Source organism: Magnolia sinica, chromosome 18, assembly GCF_029962835.1.
Source record: "Magnolia sinica isolate HGM2019 chromosome 18, MsV1, whole genome shotgun sequence".
Lineage (NCBI taxonomy): Eukaryota > Viridiplantae > Streptophyta > Magnoliopsida > Magnoliales > Magnoliaceae > Magnolia > Magnolia sinica.
The window spans coordinates 20,631,462-20,649,050 of NC_080590.1; the positions used below are offsets into that span (position 1 = coordinate 20,631,462).

The 17,589-nt window shown below is 40.1% G+C and overlaps 1 protein-coding gene across 5 annotated transcripts; it reads left to right on the forward strand.

The window, feature by feature from the left end:
* Nucleotides 1-7,957: 7,957 nt before the first annotated feature.
* LOC131232494 (DNA excision repair protein ERCC-1) lies at nucleotides 7,958-17,019 on the forward strand. 5 transcript variants are annotated; one of them, XM_058228762.1, is made up of 10 exons: nucleotides 7,958-8,345; nucleotides 8,446-8,596; nucleotides 10,443-10,546; nucleotides 11,289-11,388; nucleotides 11,558-11,634; nucleotides 13,628-13,727; nucleotides 13,900-13,971; nucleotides 14,168-14,240; nucleotides 14,317-14,385; nucleotides 16,500-16,640. In XM_058228762.1, exons 1-9 carry the CDS (start codon nucleotides 8,092-8,094, stop codon nucleotides 14,376-14,378), a joined length of 993 nt encoding a protein of 330 aa, XP_058084745.1. In that variant the 5' UTR covers nucleotides 7,958-8,091; the 3' UTR covers nucleotides 14,379-14,385; nucleotides 16,500-16,640. The 5 variants fall into 5 exon arrangements, with proteins under 5 accessions (XP_058084745.1, XP_058084748.1, XP_058084744.1 ...); XM_058228761.1 differs by having other exon boundaries at nucleotides 7,962-8,345; nucleotides 14,317-14,374; nucleotides 16,500-17,019; XM_058228765.1 differs by lacking the exon at nucleotides 14,168-14,240 and having other exon boundaries at nucleotides 7,961-8,345; nucleotides 14,317-14,374; nucleotides 16,500-16,657.
* Nucleotides 17,020-17,589: the final 570 nt, after the last annotated feature.

Consider the following 17,589-nt stretch of genomic DNA (forward strand, 5'->3'; position numbering starts at 1 on the left):
ATAAACTGTTAAAACTAGAAAGTTCAGCCTTACCTCGATAGTCTCTTTCAGCACGATCTAGATGATCACCTCCATGGATTGGTCGTCGAGCAAAACCTTCATTAAGGTTCTCATCGCTAGAACTTGAATCATCTAGTGTAGCCCTACGGTTTGCCACTAGTAGTGCTATAGAAAAATCGAGGTTGCGTCGTACAGCAACCATGGGTGGTGGAGCAACCAAAGGTGGTGGAGCACCACCTAGGGCTCGGGGCAGAAGTAGCGCATCCGCAAGATAGTCGAGAGTTGCCTGCAACTCTTGCATGGTCAACTGACTTTCTCAGTGGAAAGCTTCCATTCTTTTCGAAAGATAACGAATCACTGAATCACCGTCCACAGGATTTTGATTCATACCTTCGTTGTTTGCCATCAGCCCAAGGAGAATCCTCGCTTTGATTCCAATTGACGCAGGGATGAACGTGATAAGGATAACTACTCCGAATCCACGGAGCTTCTCTGGACTCCTCACAGAGACTTCTCGAATCCACAAGGAAAAAAAGCAGAAAATAGAAATAAATTCTAATAAATTCGAAATTGATTAATTGATAAATAAAAACGAGTTCACAAGCCTTTAAATAGGGGTACCAAGCAATGAGAAAGAAATCAGAATCAAATTACAACTCAAACTCTTAGAATCCGCGACTTACTATAAATAGTAAACTTACTATTTATAGACGGTCGTGATGTCTACTAGTGCTCAAGGTTTTCGGCCAAAAATAGTAAGTGTCCTATTTGGCTTCACCAAACCATTCTCCTAATTATTCTAAGCTCTTTTCACGTTGGGTGCAACTCCTAAAGCCCGACGGATGAAGAGTTATAATCAACCTAAAACTTACTATTTATAGTAAAAACGAAATTAAAACAGGGAAACGACCGTCGATCCAGGGATTTTTCGCAATTCGGGACTGCGCAACCTAGCATAGCGAGGTTGGTTGGCTTCAGTAGCTCGTTCTACCCCAAAATCATATATTTTACGTCAGATAACTCATTCCGGATTGCAAGATACGCCTGGTTTAAGGTTCGATGGTCTGGATCACTTCTGTCGTCAACCGGGCCTTTTCTGATCCATCTTGGCCATGTAACTGTCCGCGACCTGCTCTACATCAAGTTTGGGTTAGGCCAATTGGATCAATCAATCCAGCCCAAGTTGCACCATAATGAGAAAAAAAAAAAAGGATGGGCTGAGGACCAATCATAACCCAGCCTAACTAGGCCCATTGACCCAAAGTCCTTCTTACTAGCCTTACGCAAGCTTGCACAAGACGACGTTTTCTAGCTCCTCAACGGCGTGGAAGACATGCCAGATTGAGCTTGCCATCTTGTCCAAAATAATGCTTGGACCTTCTGCCTAAAAAATCAAGCAGTTTTACTCGAGTAGGCCTTAATGCATAAACTGAGGGTTAAAACTTATTTTCCTGTGTATCATTTGTTTTGTATAGTTTTTCCAACTTGAAATGTGAAATAGCCTGATCTTTAGCCCAAAGATATTGAAGTGGCGCACCCGATGTAAAGCTCAAATCTTGCACCTTTGTTCCCAATTCTATCGTATGCCTGATGTTAATGGGCAGGGCTCCCAAATGCATGTGGAATTAGGAAACATTGCTTTAGCCATTAATAATGCCACAAGAAGTAGGGAGCTGAGATGGATTGTCTGAGTACGCTAAAAGAGAGCTCAATAATATTAGTGGAGTGATCTGGACCGCTAACTATCTTGTAGATGATAATCTACCAAAAACTATATCAACCGCAGTCGCATAACCAATAGCTGAGATGATAATCAATGGATGCTAGTTTAGATTGTTCCCCATTTTTGTTTGGTTTAGTAATTAACCTTGCACCAAGTAATATTTAATTAGTAGAAGCAACCCTACGAATTGTAGATATATGCCACTCCATTGTTCTACCATCTCATCTAAATAACCCAACAGCTACAAAATGCTCCACTTGAAAGTTCCAACCAACCATCAATTTTATTATTATTATTTTTTATTATTTTGTGTGTGTGTGTGTGGGGGGGGGGGGGAAGAATTCATAGTAGGAAAAATGTTTATACATTTGAAGGCTTAAAAACTATTAATTGCAACAACATTACAGTTGACCCATTTATGAGGAAACCTGTGGGCAATTTGGTTTGCATCGGTTGCCTCGATTGATTGTTTCATTGTATATTTGCACTGATCTTCGGTTTAGTTTAAATTTAATTAGTGGTTATAGCACATGCAATTCATGTGCAGATGACACAGGGAATGATGTGATGAGGTCGATCACGTCTTCCTTGGGGATAAATAATCTGAATCCATGGAGCTCTTTGGATTCCTTATAGAGTTTCCTCAAATATCCACGAGTGATAAAATAGAAATAATTTTTAATAAAGCATAAAAACAAAATTATAATCTTTTATATAATGAGTTCAAACCTAAGACGGAGTTTTAAACTCAAACTCCCTAAAAAAGTGACATGCTATAAATAGTAAACTTATTATTTATAGACATCATGATTGCTACTAGACTTTATGGTTTTTGACTAAAAATAATAAGTGTTTATTTTGGCCTAACCATATTATTCTACTAAATTTTCCAAGCCTTTTGCATGTTGGTCATGACTCTACCACTCAAATGATCAAAAGTTATTATTAAACTAAAACTTACTATTTATAGTAAAAAGTAAAAATAAAATGGACTTTCAACCGGCGATCCGACGAAATCTTGCAAATCCAGCATGGGCAACCTGGCATAGCAGGTTGGCTGGCAAAAGTAGCTCCTCTACCCCCAAAATCATATATGATATGTTAAAAAACTAATTCTAGTTTGCGAGATATGGTTGTTTTAAGGTTACGACGGTCTTGATCATTTCTGACAATCCCGCTCCAACAAAGAGTAGTTGGGTGCAAGCTACACAAAAAGAAAGGATATAAATAGATTAAACTTACCATTATCAAATCTAAACGTAGCATTATAGATTTTTTTCAGACTTTGAGCTCTCAAGACATTTCTCTTATCAAACCACTGCATTGTTTATGGTAGTCCTTACTAAGCACTTGGGGCCTCCTCCTGTGCTGACGGAAACTCATTATCTGGTACTTGTCTCATTTCTCTTTTCATGTCTTTTCTTTCTATTTCATGGCACCTGGTACGCTATACAAATGGATGGCTCCCCTTCCCATATCAACCTGAGTTGAAACTTACATGGCACTTAAAAAAGTTTTTAAGTGTAGGCATTCTATTCCCATTATTTCTTTATGATGTGGTCCAATTGAACTTTGAATTTGCCTCACTTTTAGAATCCTTCTCTAAAATAAGCTGGTAAAATGGATAGACAGTGGGGATAAAACACATATTCATGGTCAGTGTTCGAGTTGTCGGTATCGCTACAAGTTTCGTTGGCCAGAGATAAAGATATAATATTGGTATCGCCGATAACCAGAAATAAAGGGAAAAAGAGGAAAACATGGAGAAAACTAGGGCTGAAAGTTGGGCATGTTCAACCCGACCGACCCATGACCTACCCAACATTGGGTTGGGCTCGAGCAAGATATTTTGGGTCCGATCTTAAGCTTGGGCTATATAAACACCAACCTGATAAAACCTGGGTTGGGCTCGAGTTGAGGTCTCGGGTTGCCCGACCCAACCTGAACCCGATCAATATATAAGTTACTTATAAATTATAATTGAGTGTGGATCGTTTGTGTCGAAGGCACACTAGTGATGTCGAGTTTCATTTGTCCACGTCATTTCCAAGGACTCAAGCTGACAAGATATGCCAGATTTCTCTCTCCCAAATAGACTTCGTGCTATGCTTCATGACTTTTAAATGAGTAGTTGTCTTATATTTTAGCTTGTTTTTTTAAAGAAAAAAATGAAGTTCTTTATAATGAATAATCACATATATAATTAATAAAATTATAGATACAAAAAATAAGTCCTATATTGAAATATAATAAACTAATGTAATAACGAAAATATTAGCATGTATATACCCAACCAACCCAACTGAGCCCGCTTGGTTGGGCTTGGGTTGAGAATTCCCAACCCGAGATTGGGTTAGGTTGGGTTGAGGTTGAGATATAGGAACCTTGGGTTGGGTTAGGGTTGAGCACCAACCCAGCCCAACTCACCCGACTTTCAGCCCTAGGGAAAATGATGAAATTTTTCAGTGAAACTTTAAGACATGCCTAAATACACATCCATGCATATTCAGGAATGAAAAAATCATTATTATAATGCATTAAATAATAAGTATGGCCCACTGTGAAAATAAGTGATTTATCCACACCATCCATATGTTTTTTCAGCTCATTTAAAGAGTTGAGCCCTAGGTTGAACCATATCCAAATCTCAAGTGGATCATACCACAGGAAATAGTGGGAATAATGGCTTCTACCTTCTGAAACCTTCCTAGGCCCTACAGTGATGTCTATTTGTCATCCAAGCTCTTAATAGATTAACTGTGTAGATATTTTCACCATTGAAACCTTAGTAGGCCCTATAGTGATGTCATCCTTGGATATGATTTATTTTTTGGATAATGCTCTAAAATGATCTCTAACAATAAATTAACGGTGTAGATATAATAAATACATCACTGTGGGGGCCATGTAACTTTGATATCCTTTGAACCGTTAGTACAACTCAGAGCTCAAGGAGCGTCATTGCTCGTCTTCGCACGAACACGTACCTACGGCAGCTACATAGCTGGTGTGAGGTACAACAGCCAATCCGTGGAAGTGACATCACCAAGCTCTGTGCACCCTACCATGATGCATGTGCTGTATCCGTACCGTCCAACCATTCGTAGAGATCGTTTTAAGGCATGAGAAAAGGAATGAGATAGATCTAAAGTTCAAGTGGACCCACATAGAAAACCAAGGGATCAGTCACACCCACTGTTGAAACATTTATAGGGCTCACCATGATGTAATTTTTAGATCCAACCTATTCATAAGTTAACATAGAGATAGATGAAGTGAAAACAAAAATATAAGCTTGATCAGAAACTTCTGTGACCCCTAAGAAGTTTTGAACGGTGGATGTCACTGTCCCCACTATTTTCTATGGTGGGATACACTTGAACTTTAGATCTATCTCATTATTTTTCTCATGCCATAAAATGATCACTCCAAATGGGTGGATGGTATGGATACAACACATGCATCATGGTGGGGTCCACAAAGCTTGGTGACGTCACTTCAGTAGCTATTTGGCTACATCCTGTCCGTATCTAGGCCGCACCCTTGCTCAACTTGTTACGTAGCTAATCCGCTTCCTCATGTTGGGGTCCACCATTATTTATTTATTTCATCCACTCTGTTCATCTATTTTAACACATAATTTTATGGCTTCACTACAAAATGGAAGAATATAAAAAAACTCAAGTAGATGACATCACAAGAAACAAACAAATGGTGGACATTTAATCATTACTGTTTTCCTGTGGTGTGGTCCACCTGAGTTTTAGATCTAACTCATTTTTTGGATCAAGCTTTAAAATAATATTTAAAAATGAATGAAAAGCATGGATACAAAAGATGCATCATGGTGGGGCTCACGGAGCACCGACTTGCACCGTCAAAGCTTGGCACAGATTGAGTAGTGCGACTGGCTAGTGAAGTGACGTCACCAAGTTCCGTGGGCCCCATCATGATATATGTTTTGAATCTACAACTTCCATCCATTTGGGGAGATCATTTTAGGGCAATATACAAAGACTGAGTTAAATTCAAAGTTTCAATGGACCCCAACACAAAAAAAAAGTGGAGACAATGACGCCCACCGTTAAAAACTTCTAAACGCCACAAAAGCTTTAGATCAAGCCGATATTTGTGTTTCCTCTTATTTCATGTCTTTTTTAACTTTTGAACAGGTTGGATTTCAAATAAACATTATGGTGGGCCTTGGGATAGTTTCAATGGTGGGAATCACTCTCCCCACTATTTTCTATGATGGGGTCCATTGCAGATTTTTATCTGCCTCGTTCTTTGGCACATGACTTAAAATGATATCTCAAAATGGATAGACGGTGTGGATATGACACATACAACATAGTGGGCCCCACAGAACTTGATGACGTAGCCGACTCACTACTCAACCTGTCAGTATCTAATCCACGTCCGTCAAAGCCAGATCCCGATCCTCAATTTAACACCGAAAATCCTCCCCCTCAACATAAATTTTTAAAAATTCCTCTCCTTCCCACCTATATCTCTGGATTTTCAACTTGAAAATCCCTCTCCCTCATCCTCAATTTAAAAAAAAAAAAAACCTCTGGCATCCGACAATATCTCGAAATTTTGATCGGCGATAACCAGGTTTTACCAAAATCAAAGATTTTTTTTAAAATCTTTTTTCCATTTTTTTATGTATTTACGCAAGGATATCGTCGATATTCTTGGTGAGAATCCAAATTATCGACAATATCGAAAATTTCGCCGATATTTCGTCGATATTCCGTAAAGAAACGAAAAATTAGAGTTTCAGTTTCACCAATGTAGCGACACCGCCGTGGCAGTAGCCCCGCCCGCCTAGCACGGCGTCCCTGTCCGCCGCCTAAGTCGCCCCGACGTGGCCCCGCCCGCCTAGCACGGCGTCCCTGTCCGCCGCCTAAGTCGCCCCGACGTGACCCTGCCCGCTTAGCACGGCATCCCTGTCCGCCGCCTAATTTGCCCTGACGATGCCTTGCCCGCCGTGGCAGTAGCCCCGCCCGCCTAGCACGGCGCCCCGAGCCGCCGCCTAATTCGCCCCGACGATGACCTGCCCGCTTAGCATGGCGTCCCTGTCCGCCGCCTAAGTCGCCCCGACGTTGCCCTGCCCAGTTAGCGCGGCGTACCTGTCCACCGTCTAATTTGCCTCGATGATGCCTTGCCCGCTTAGCACGATATCCCTGTTCGCCGCCTAAGTCCCCCCGACACTGCCCTTCCCATTTAGCACGGTGTACCTGTCCACCGCCTAATTTGCCCTGACAATGCCTTGCCTGCCGTGACAATAGCCCCGCCCGCCTAATACGGCACACCGGGCCGCCGACTAATTTACCCCGAAGATGCCCTGCCGATATTTCGATAATATCACTGATAATTAATTTAAACATTGTTCATGGTGAGGCTTCCAGCGTGGAGCTTCCACGCGGAGATTCCATATGAGTATTGGAATGTCTGTATTTCAAGGAATTCCATTCACGATGGTGTGTGACATGGTGTGTGACGTCATATTATCTGATTGGCTGAATACACAGACCATGGTGGACCCACACTTTTCAGACCATCTAAATGGGTGCGACTTCACATCTCAATGTTTTCCTATGTTGTGGCCAATATAAGTGTTTAACTCTCATAATGTTTGGGATTCATACCAATCAAAACGTCCCAACCATGATGGACGGTTTGGATCTCATCAAAATGAAGTCCTTCCATCCACTTCAGCGAAAGTTACCCACGTCCGTCCACTGTCCACTAACGAAAGTAACGCAGACGTTTTCGTTACGAGGATTTATACGATACTCGGGCTGTGCATGCGCTTGATACGCATGCACTCGGAAATTGTACAGTTGGCATATATTAACTCAACTAAAACCGAATAGATCGTGCATCCTACCGTCTCCAACTCGCAATCCGTAGTCAGCTGTTTGAACAACCTCCGGTTCGTGAACGCTTGTTCGTGGAAACAGGATCATTGGATATCTTTCATTTCAACCGTCCAATATCTGTACTCCAATCCGATAGTCAAACAATCAAATAATCGTAATTTTTGGTTCAAGATATATCTATAATATTTTTCATAATTAGGACGATTTAATTGAACTATTTTTATGCCACGTATGCAATTTCTAAGTGCCAGTGTATCATCCATCACACCCTTCCAGGGTATCAAAGGTTCTCTGCACCGTTTCAACGTACACATGCTCTGCGGGTCACTGGAAATCGTACGCCCTAACTCTAATCTCTCTCGGGCGATCAACGACCGCTTCCATTACTCAACCGGTGTAGGGCAGCAGCTATTAGGCGAAAACCGACCCCGCTCGTTCCGTTTCTCCTCTCTCTCTCTCTCTCTCCCGCTTCTGCTGCATATGGTTCATGGAAATCCAGCAATAGGAAGAAGGCAAAAAAAAAGGGAAATGGAAGAAGAAGAGGGAAACGCTGGAAGAGAGCAGCAGCAGAAAAAGGGGTATATAAAGATCCCTTCATACGAAGAAGTTACAGAGAGCTACCTAAAGAAAGATACTCCTCCCTCTCTATTCACTCCCTCTTCTTCTTTCTCCCAAGCCTTCTCCTTCATCAAAAACACCGAATTCTACGCCCCTCCCCCTCTCCCTATCCCTAGGTCTCTCTCTCTCTCTCTCTCTCTCTCTCTCTCTCTCTCTAAGCCATATGTTTTCCTTTTTATTTTTATCTGAAACATGATTGCTGATTTCTCTCTTCAGGCAGGTTGCACAATCCGAGACTTCTTCTTCTGCAGCTGCTTCTTCTTCTGCAACTGCTGCTTCTTCTACTTCTGCTGCGGCTGCCACTTCTTCTTCAACTCCATATCCTTCTGCTCAGAGTCGTAATGCGATCCTTGTCAGTCATCGGCAGGTGAGTCCACTTTCGATCTTTTTCTTCATATTCTCTTCTCATACATTGTAATTTGTGGTGACTTTGTGTTTAAATTTTGACCTAGAATATGTTTAGGTGGGACCTACCTATTCTGTAACCTAGTGGTGGATCGGATTGGCCCCATCATGAGATGGCAAGGTTTGCAACTTGCTTTCGGTGTACCGTTTGGGTTTGTATTGTACCCTGTATCTGGCTGTTTTGGGCTGTATCGATGCAGCCGTGTTGTTCATGGGACGTTTTTCAGACAATACGCTCGAACCATGGATGGGACATGCCATAGTATCTTCTTTCTCTGATGTGCTAGCCATCTGATGGAAATAGGCAGTTGTAACTGATAGCCCACATCTAACGGGGGTCCCTCATGGGCAGTTTTGATCATCTGATGCGGAAGGTTTGTGGGTGTATTTCATCCACCATGGGGCCCATCACTATAGCGTGCAATTTCAATCACCATAAGGTTGGCCCTACATGTTGATATTTTTCCCTTTTGGACCTCATGACAATAGTGGCAGTTCAGTATAGAGGTGGGTGCTCTTTGGAGAGAAGTTATTACTAGCAAACATGGTTGTCCAAGAGGAGGATGATGGGCCAAGGAATCTTCCCTCTACAGAGCCTCTTCGGTTGGAAAGGTGTTTTTAGCGTGAAGCCTAAATTCTTCAATGGTGTTACTTTCTCACTTGAGAATGGGGAGAAGCTTCATTTTTGGGAAGATGTTTGGAGGGACAATTTGCCTCTCTCTGCCCGTTTTCCGCTTATCGTGGGCCTTGCTCCGGATCGAAGCATCATGATCTATAGATGTTTTGAGCGTCATGGTGAGACAGTTGTTTGGACTCCGCTTTGTCGCCACTCTTTGAGGGATGAGGAGTACACTGCCCTCTTGGAATGGCTTCATCATTGCAGGCTGTCAGTTGCTGAAAGCGATAGCATCAGTTGGTCAAATGATAAGTCTGGACGCTTCTTGGCTGGATCATTCTACTTCATGCTTCGGAACAAAGGGGAGAGTCTTGCAAGCACTTCTTATGTGTGGCATTATGGTGACCCTCCTAAAGTTGGGGCTTTTGTTTTGCTAGCAAGCACTTCTTATGTGTGGCATTATGGTGACCCTCCTAAAGTTGGGGCTTTTGTTTTGCTAGCAAGCACTTCTTATGTGTGGCATTATGGTGACCCTCCTAAAGTTGGGGCTTTTGTTTTGCTAGCAAGCACTTCTTATGTGTGGCATTATGGTGACCCTCCTAAAGTTGGGGCTTTTGTTTTGCTAGCAGGAAGAAAAAGAATCCTCACCATTGACAACCTCCAAAGGCAATCCATGATTATTCCGAATATCTGCCTTCTTTGTATGTCCAATGCAGAGTCAGTGAACCATCTCCTCTTTCATTGCTCCTTTGCAAGCCAAGTCCGGGCCTCTCTTATTGCTAGATTCAGCCTAGCATGGTCAATGCCTCTTGATATTGGCAATGCCCTTCCTTCTTGGCATGGGATGACCCTCCGCAAGAGTTCTTGCACGTTATGGAGACTCTTTCTTTTTGCCAGTTTATAGGCAATTTGGGCCAAAAGGAATGGGAGATGTTTCCGTAACTCATGTTGCAGAATGGATTGGGTTGCTAATCATTTGTGGGATATTGTGTTGGAGTGAGCTGCATCCATGATTTGCTACTAGTAGTAGCTTCGTTTTTGCTTCCCCCTTTGTTTGTTGTTTTTTTCATCTTGTTGTTTCGCTTTTTGGCGCTACCTTAGTGCTTTTTTAATGAAACTTTCAGTTATCTTTCAAAAAAAAAAAAGACAGCATATGCTGATTTTTTTTCTCTCTCTAACATCTTCTATGCAGAAAGGAAATCCATTGCTTAAACATATTCGGAATGTGAGGTGGATGTTTGCAGATGTCGTTTGTGACTTCCTGCTGGGGCAAAGCTCTTGCGCTTTATATTTAAGGTCAGTTAGATTCTGGTTTTCGGACCTGTTATACTTTCTCCTTGCATGATACCAAGAAAATGGAATTGTATAAGGTCATGAATTTTATTTTTTCAATTCTTTGTACAGAACTTCCCCATTTCCACGTCTACTTCATTGGGTGCTTAGAATGTCTATCGTCAAAGGATAGTTGTAGGGCTGAACTAGTAATAACTTTAAATCAGAATGTTGGGTAAGATTTGGAGGATGTTTTTGGATGCTTAATTAAAGTGGAACTGGAAATTACTAAAGTGGGACTAGTCTCCACTCCAAATCAAAATAATGGTCATTTCAGCTCCTGCGCAAAATGTATGAAAGTATCATTAGTGGTTTGGTCGACATTAATTACAATGTGTGCCACCTAAGCATTTGCTATGAATTGGACTTGAAACAATTCTACTTGGGTGAGCATTTGAACTAAGCCAAACAATTCCCTAAGACTGCAAAGTGGGCGGATGGTTTGAATCATTGAAACCTATTCTTTTATGGAAGAGTATCTTTTCCTGGTTAAGTTTGTGTTATAATCATAAGGGACATTTTGTTCGGCAATGTACAAATGTTTGTCTAGAAAGCTATCCGCTACATTCCTGCCCATTTAGATAATTCATTGGGTTGTAAATTTGTCGTTCCAGCATGTAGTTTGCTTGGAATATCTCATTTACTTTAGTAGTATGCAAAGACTTTTTGCTATTTATTTGAATATGTTGTGTACCACTGGACGCAGTCTTCGGTATCATCTTCTTCATCCAGACTACTTATATTTCCGGATAAGGGAATTGCAAAAGAACTTTAAGCTCCGTGTTGTCCTGTGTCATGTCGATGTGGTAAGTTCAGTTCGCATCTATATTTTCGTAGTTGATGTTTGTATTAATTTATGAGCAGATTCCAAGCCACCCATGGGTGGAGAATTTAGAGATCATGGTTGCGATTCGTGTATTCCTTTTTGAGGATGCTATGGTTTAGTCATAGATATTTTATTGACCTCAATTTCAGGAAGATGTCATCAAGCCTTTACTTGAAGTTACCAGGACAGCATTGCTTCATGATTGCACCCTCCTTTGTGGCTGGAGGTGCTTCCCAATTTCCTCTTCATTTTTTTGTGAATAACTCATTTTGTCGAATTTTCTTGGTACTGCATTCCCCCCCCAAATTTCTTTGGTGGTGCACCAATCAACCCTTTCCATTGTTAATTAGCATGAACCATTTCTATTATACTAGAGTATGGTTACAGATATTGAGTACCACAAGGATCAGGTATGGGGGATCCTCTGTACCTTTCTTTTTTCTTTTTTCTTTTTTTTTTGAAAGATCTCTAAACCCCAAATTGTTAGCATATGCTTTAAAGATTGTTTACTGCTCATAAGCATAATCATGTTGAGATACCTCCCTAACACTACCACAAGTTGAATTTCTAGGCTGTAGATCAATTCGCACAATTCCCAATAATTTCTGAATGACTAATGCCTCTAGAGTTCAAAATCGTTCTAGAATTCTATTTTAATTCTCAACGAAAGCAGATCCCTTATCTGTTCCAGTTCCAAGAATTTGAGTATCTGACTCAGGTACCTTAAATTATACTTGCACGAAGAGTGGAGTGAAATGGCAAGAGATTCAGGTGTGCGGGATCAGGGATTTTTTTTTTTTTCAGAATGTTAGCAAGTATAAAGAAATAGGAAGCAGGAATAAGAGCATGAGTTAAGAGGGATATTCGAAGTGGGAGCGGCAACTAGTTAAAAGGATCATGTAACTGAGCTTCAGATTTTTAAGTATCCAAGTATCATAGAGTTACTATGTTGAGAAATGGGGATTTAGGCATAACATCCCTTTCAAATAATAAATGAAACTATTCTGAAATTTAAATATAGAAAAAAAATGAACTGGCTGAAGCAAATAACAAACAGATGGAATACATTCATTTGAAGAACTGAATGACCTTCAAGAAATTGGGGAATAGTCATTTGGATCAATACTAAATCCTATGCTCCAGTCTTACTTATGGAGGAGATGGGTGAAATGTTATTCTCTAAATAATGTGGGCAAAGAATTACACATAAGAGATATAAGTATTTGGAGATTTATGTTTAAACCCAATTAATCTATCAAAATTGTCAACAGCTGAGCAGAGGCCACCCCCTGTATAGAGTCGTCCAATCTAGAATCGAGGGTCTAGACTCTAGAGCATATTCTTCCCAAATGTTGACTGCAAACAAGAGCATTGTACGCAAAGATGATAAAGTTGTTTTCTGATAGACGAGTTGTCCATGTTGAAACATGCTCCCAGGGATGTCATTTGCTTTCACATTGAGTGATACTGTTCAATTCTCGAACATTTATGTTATGGATGTGAACACAAGGCATATAACTGAGTCAGCCTCCAAAGCAACTAGTCCTGGAACATATTACTATCTAGGCCAACGGATGCAATGCAAATGCACTTCTTATTCTTTTTTTTCTTTTTTTTGGGGAGAGAGAGAGAGAGAGAGAGAGAGAGAGAGATTTAATTCCATCATTTGGGGAACAAAAAGGGGATGTCTGGCATAGATGTGCCTATTAGACTCTATTTTCTTGCTCGTAAGGCAGGCCTCACAACTTTAAAAAGTAACATGTACAATAGAAAATAATATTTTACTGTTTCTTGAAGACTATTAATTGACCCTTATAAGAACTTCTTCCATGATTATAATTCCTTCCCTAAGAAACAACACATGCACGCACCCACCCACACACACGTGCCTTTTCTTTTTCTATCTTACATTTTCTGGGGTCACTTTTGGTCAACACGCGCATGCACACACGTGCACACCTTTTCTTTTTCTAGGGTCACTTTTAGTCAACACACACACACACACACACACACACCTTTTCCTTCACCAACTTACATTTTCTGGGGTCACTTTTGGTCAACTGTTATTTTGTAATGCGAATGGTTGGTAAAGACAATAGATGATTTCACTGCAATCTGTTTCTTGATATCAGATGTCTAATTTTCTCCATAGCTTTCAAGATACCGTTTGAAACCACTCTTGTTGTGCTTCCCTTGACAATTGGTCTGGTCTTTTCCAGTTTGGAGGAATGCGGTCGATACCTGGAGACAATAAAAGTTTATGAAAACAAACCTGCGGACAGTATTCAGGAACGAATGGATACTGACTATATGTCACGGGTACCCATCTTTTACAGAGATTATTGGAATGATAACTAGGCGTGGATTATTACAATTCTTGAAATTATGAAAACTTGCAATTTGCTGCACAATATCAGTTTGTAGTTGCAGATATCTTTTCTCCTACTTGAGATTATTTTGCTTGGTTAGACTGAAACTCTTCCTTTTGTAGCTTAATCATGCACTTACAGCTGTTCGGCACGTTAACAAGAATGATGTTGTCACTCTTGGTTCTGCTTTTGGGGTAAGCTTAGCAATCTGCTTTGACTCGTTGAGATAATTTTTGTTTTAGCATTTTATTCATGTGCGGATGTAATTTTGTGGCCTCAAATGATGTGTGTACACATGTTGCGGTTGGATCCATTGATTTCCCTTCTCTATTACAATGGTATCCACTTCTCGTCAATGTGCTCTTTCACTTTTCATCTCTGCTGTTTCAGTTCTCAAAATATTCACTAAGAAGTAGTACGGGCCGCAATTTAATATGCATTGGAGAAACAAAAGAATCATGCTGTATAGCACTTAAAATTTTCCTATCTTTAGCTTTTTATTGATGGGTATTTGACTACATCACAACATGCCAATGCAGTCACTTTCTCGTATCATGGATGCATCTATGGAAGACCTAGCTCGCTGCCCTGGCATAGGTGAGCGAAAGGTATTTATCTGATGCATTTTCCTTCCTGGCATTACAAGAGTTGAATGTAGATGCATTTTTGTTGCACTTTTGTAGTTTCATTTTGTAGCAAAGATCGCGAAATTAGAAGTTGCTGCAATGTGAGGAAGATTCTAGCATATGCCACAATTTTTTTCTTCTTACTGATATAAATAAAGACACATGTGCACGAACACACAATGATATTCACCAATTATTTTATAAGACAACAAATCGACCATATATGCTATATGAGCAAAGTGTCAGGCAACTAGAAAGCAGCATGAGAATAGATTTGTGTTGCAGAAATGGGAATACTGAAATGGATGTGTGGGGAGACTAGAAAGGATAGAAATATGAATGAGGTCATTCAAAGTAGCCTAGTAGTAGTTGAATAAGAGATAAACTGATGGAGCAGATTAAGATGGTTCGTTCAATTGCAACAACGCCAGGATACAACTCCAGTAAGGGGGGGAACATTGGTTTGTGTTCAAGGACCTAACAAGTGGATGAGAGGAACACTTGAAAGGACTTGGATTGAGGTGACGAGAAGAGGCGTTCCACTATAGGCTTCATGCAGGGTGGATTGTTTGCATGAAAATTTTCACAGAATTTACACCCTTCAAGCTTTTTTCTCATCATATGTAGTGGGAACTTTTGTTCTTATACTTATATTCTTAATTTTTTTTTGCAACAAACATATCATATTTCCATATGCTTCTCTCAAAATCTGTCGTCATTTGTCACATGCTGCAAAGGTTTAAATCCCAATTTGCACCCACAAATCTCTCACATAAGGTTGCATTGGAATGGCTAGTTTTCACTATAGTAGGAAAAAAAATCTTCAAAAATTTATCTATAAAAAAGAAAAACTCAAAAATGTTGTTAGTGATTTTATCCTCTCAATTTAAGTTGCATCAATGGTAGTATATGGTTGACAAGCAAGGGCTACAACACATTCTAATAGCACCACTGCCACTTTCTCCCTGCCATGAAATTACAAATCCAATTTTAGTATAGAAATATTATTTATGATTGGGTGATATTTAATAAACAATTTTAGTCTGATTTGCATATTAATAGTTAACATGAATATTATATTAAATCAATAGCAATATAGTATCTGTTTCTCCTACATTCTATTTTCTAGTGGATTTTCTGTTATCTGAAAAGCTTGACTTGTTAATTTGACTCAGCTCTAGCACAAGTCTGCTGGGTCAGTTCCTGATGTTAAACATTTGTTTAGGAGCGATATTACTCCATGTCAAACCTAATGCACATTCATAGAATAATGTTCTTTTATTCAATACTATTAAAAAAGAGCCAAAAGTTGAACAAATCTAAACAAAAAGCGGGATGACTAGAGATCATCTTGCAAATAAAGCAGTATCATACTTCCATGGGCCAACAAATTGACAATGTCTCCTGGTATAATCTTCTCACCAACCTGTAAATGCAATGTTTCTCTAACACTAATCATGAGTTGTGCATTCCAATCTACATGTGCGTGCTGAGATGCAGCTTTATGAGCTCAGTGGTTCTCAAATGTTTCAAACCATAGTTTACCTATTCACTTAGGAAGTACTGAATTATGATGATTTGAGACCGAACAGGTTCACATTCCAATTCAGTCTAATTTCTATCATTCAATGAATTCACTGAACAACCACAGTTCAGGGCTTACAATTTCAGCATTGTAATTGAAGGAAATGACAACCACGGCACTATTTCAAAAATCGAGAAGGATTGAAAGCCACTCATTTTGATGTGAATTATGAAATTATGCCTATCCTTTCATATTTGGACCTTAAAACTAATACCAAATCTTCCATCTCATTTCAAGGGGTTAATGCTTGCCTAAGAATCCAAGATTAATTGATCTAATAAATAGAAACCATCCAAATTAAAGAATTTCAAGCCTACCCCTCGCAAACCAGGTTTCGGGAATATAACAAATGACATACCAAAACTTGAGAGTGGACCAAGGCCTTCTGGTTGGGTATGGATTGCTCATCTTTATGAGTAGCTGCAATTAATGTTTTGAGTGGAAATGTTGTAATTTTCTGCTGCTAAGATTCATATGCTAACTTGGATTTGAGGTTTCCAATTTATGGCAGGTCAAACGTTTGTATGACACATTTCATGAACCATTCAGGCGGGTTGTTTCAAGACCTGCTATCATTCCAGAAGCTTCCGTCCAGGAGAAAGTCAGACCAGTTTCGGAGGATGACGATGGCATGGAAACTAAGAATGAAAAGGCAGACGCAACTGAACTTAGGAAGGAACCCATCGTAACTGTGAGGTCAGCCCTCACTGCTGCCTTCACCAAATACTCGGAAAAAGTTCATAAACAGGATGCGAAGAACTCTCTTATTGAGAAAGGTGAGGAAAACTAGTGCAGATGTGTCGTGGATGAAGACAGAGATGAGCAGACCAGATGAAGGGGGAGCTAGCTAGCTGACACGCAATGATCATGATAATGAATCTGCAAACTGATATGCATGTGCACCACTGGTGAAGAGGTTAACATGGAGAGAACATGGTGAGATATCAAAAACTCAAATTGGTGGACCAGCAGCTTTTGTATAAAGCAGCACTGAAAATCTGGACCCCCCCTGGAAGTGTTGTTACAAACTTAAGTCTATTCATTCGTGCAGACTCTAAAGGACACTTGTGAAATTGCCACGGTCACGTGAGGAAAGTCGTTAATTTCTCGTGTTTGATCTCTCCTGTGCCATCCCTGCTACATGCAGTATGTCTGGCTTGAATGGGGGATTGTTGGCCTGATATATTGAGCTACCCTTTCTATTGACCAAACCATGAAAATCATAGCTGGGATTTCTTCCTCACCATTTGCAGACTTAACCATCACAATCACTTGTATGAAACATGATCCAATGCAATAGAGGGGGAGCAAAATGCTAGGTTGCCTTGTTTGCATATTTCTTCACAATGGCAATTGATGCATTGGATCAAATTCGGCATGGTCCATTCCCTTGTTTTGCATATGGCCAAATCCAGAAAATTCAGGGAAAGGAATGTTCACCCTCCATTCTCTTTTTTATTTTTCGGTTTATCAATGACTGAAGAATATAACTTTCTCCAGAAGGTAACCCTCTAAACCGTGTCCTTAAACAGTCAACACTGTATATCTGAGCTTTACCATCTGGTTGGAAATAATGCTTGCTTCTTTTGCGTCAAAAATCA

Excerpts from the sequence above, each read along its gene's own strand:
- LOC131232494 (XM_058228760.1), top strand. The coding sequence starts at position 8,092 with ATGGTTCATGGAAATCCAGCAATAGGAAGAAGGCAAAAAAAAAGGGAA. Across the intron at positions 11,635-13,627 it reads ACCCTCCTTTGTGGCTGGAG|TTTGGAGGAATGCGGTCGAT; the intron begins GTGCTTCCCAAT and ends GGTCTTTTCCAG. Across the intron at positions 13,972-14,316 it reads CTCTTGGTTCTGCTTTTGGG|TCACTTTCTCGTATCATGGA; the intron begins GTAAGCTTAGCA and ends ATGCCAATGCAG.